This window comes from Hippocampus comes, unplaced genomic scaffold, assembly GCF_001891065.2.
Source record: "Hippocampus comes isolate QL1 unplaced genomic scaffold, H_comes_QL1_v1.1 scaffold299, whole genome shotgun sequence".
Lineage (NCBI taxonomy): Eukaryota > Metazoa > Chordata > Actinopteri > Syngnathiformes > Syngnathidae > Hippocampus > Hippocampus comes.
This window is the reverse complement of record NW_017805694.1, coordinates 108,584-110,519: the sequence shown is the minus strand read 5'-3', so window position 1 is coordinate 110,519 and position 1,936 is coordinate 108,584. Positions and strand designations below refer to the sequence as shown.

The 1,936-nt window shown below is 64.9% G+C and overlaps 2 protein-coding genes across 2 annotated transcripts in view; one reads left to right on the top strand and one right to left on the bottom strand.

The window, feature by feature from the left end:
* znf710a (zinc finger protein 710a) overlaps positions 1-1,895 on the bottom strand; it is a 5,794-nt gene extending 3,899 nt beyond the window's left edge. Inside the window, exons 1-2 of the mRNA XM_019881757.1 lie at positions 1,757-1,895; positions 73-360 (exon numbers count right to left, since the gene is read on the bottom strand). Coding sequence (XP_019737316.1) covers positions 73-360; positions 1,757-1,804 — 336 coding nt within the window. The 5' untranslated portion in view covers positions 1,805-1,895. The remainder of the gene's footprint in view (positions 1-72; positions 361-1,756) is intronic.
* idh2 (isocitrate dehydrogenase (NADP(+)) 2) overlaps positions 1-1,936 on the top strand; it is a 23,052-nt gene that overhangs the window by 13,876 nt on the left and 7,240 nt on the right. Inside the window, exon 12 of the mRNA XM_019881817.1 lies at positions 840-847. The gene's annotated coding sequence lies outside the window, so the exon portion shown is untranslated. The remainder of the gene's footprint in view (positions 1-839; positions 848-1,936) is intronic.

Below are 1,936 nucleotides of genomic sequence, written 5' to 3'. Positions count from 1 at the left end.
TCCGCGGCTCCTCCCGGTCCTCGGTCGGCCGGGACTCGGCCGTCCCCGCTCGGCGGCGTCGGGCGGAGAGGCCGGGTCCCCGGCGGGCTCGGGCAGGTAGTCCCCGTTGGCCCCGATCAGCTGATCGGCATACTCGTACTCGGCGGCTTCGGGCGGCGGGGGCGGGTCCCCTTTGGGCTCTCCCGCGTAAAAGCCGTCGGGAGCGATGGTGGCTCCGAAAACGTCATTCTGGGAAATGAGTCCGAGAACGGCGGCCTGGGCCAAGGACAACACCACGACGGGTTCCGTCTGCGTCTCCGCGTCCATCCGGCCTCGGGTCACCTTCGGGCGAGTCCGGGCCGTCGGGCCGCTCTCCTCCCCCTGGAAGAAAGGCAGCGTTTGAATCGGGCCCACCGACGCGACTCGCCGCGTGCCTCCCCCTTCTTCGGTTCTTGCCAAACGCGACCTTGCCCAAGAGTTCCACGATGAAACCCGTTTCCCCTTTTGAGCCTCACGACTCCGCCGGCGGTTCCGGTGCCGCCGAGCAAACGGGTCGCGCCGGCCTCACGTAAAGCCGCGATATGACGGCGGTGCCCCCCCGGACCTTGAAGGGTTCCGGGAGAGCCTTTTTTCAGGGCTCCTCCGTCGCCGCCGCTCGTTTCCTGCCTTGGAATCCACACGACGTCGCGTGAGGGCCGGAGTAGCGCAGACACGCGTTGCGCCGCGCTTCCTTCCGTGACGCGCTGTAGAATAATAAAGAAGACGAGAAGGGATGCGGGGCCGGCCGGGAAGTCGACTTCCGCGGACTGTCCCGGCGCTTCCTGCGGGATCTCTCTCGTCCGGCCCGAAAGTCTCCGGGCCGTCGGGGGTTCCGGACTCCCGTTCGGCCGTGGCAAAGAGCGCCTTGGCCGAGCGCGGGGGGGCTCGCTTTTGCCCGCCCGCCTCGCACGGGCCGTGGTCACGCGCGGTTGATGGCGCTCGTTCCGTATTCCCGCCCGGTGCAAAACTCTCGGGGAAATGATGGCGCGAGGACGCAATCGGGAACGCCCCAAATTCCCGGCCGCGGGTTCCGGAAGGTTTTTGTCCGCCGGACGTACTTGGGCTCGGCGTGAGAAACCGGCGCCATACATTTTTGGGGACGGCGGACTGACGAGGCCAATGTGAACTCGGGGGCGAGAGTGGCCACAGAAAGGCAAAAGAGTCGAGCTGCGGATGCCCCGACGGCCGCGGCGTTTCCAACCAATGTTTTCAAAGTCGGCGGATGGAGGCAGACTGCGTGCGTTTGTGCGTGAAGGGAAAGGAAAGGAAAGGAGGAGTGACTGGGTGGGTGCGAGTGAGTGAGAAGGAAAAGGGAGAGAGGGAGGGAGGGAAGGAAGGAAGGAGAAAGAGCTGCGAGCTGGGGAGGAGTGGAGGGAGGGATGTTGTCAGAGCAAGAGAGAAATGAGACGGAGGGCCCGAAAGAGAGAGAAAGAAAGAAAGAAAGAGGGAAGAGGAAGGAGAGATTGAGTGAAGAGGAGGAGGGGGGGGGGCGGCCGCGGAGGCAGAAAGACCGAGTGAAAGAAGAGAAAGGCCAGCGTCGTGAAAGGCTGACCGAAGAGCAAAAAAGACAAATGAGTGAGCGGGAGGGAGGGAGGGAGGCGCACTTGGCGCTGCAAAGTTGCCGGCGGAAAGACGCGCGCGCGAGAGAGAGAGAGAGAGAGAGAGAGAGCGCGACGCCTCGGAGACTCGTCGGGCCGATTGCGCGCCACGCGACGGCAAAAGGCGCAAAGCGACTCACCGCGTCGCTCCCGGAGTGAGGCTCGAGCCGCCGTTCGGGGGATCTCATCCTTGGCGAGAAAGCGGCCGACTCCGACGGGCCGCCTCCTATTTATGGCCGCCCGAGAGCGGGGCGGTCCCGCGGCTCATCCTCCTCCTCCTCCTCCTCCTACTGTTGCTCTTATCACAACTGACTGTGCCT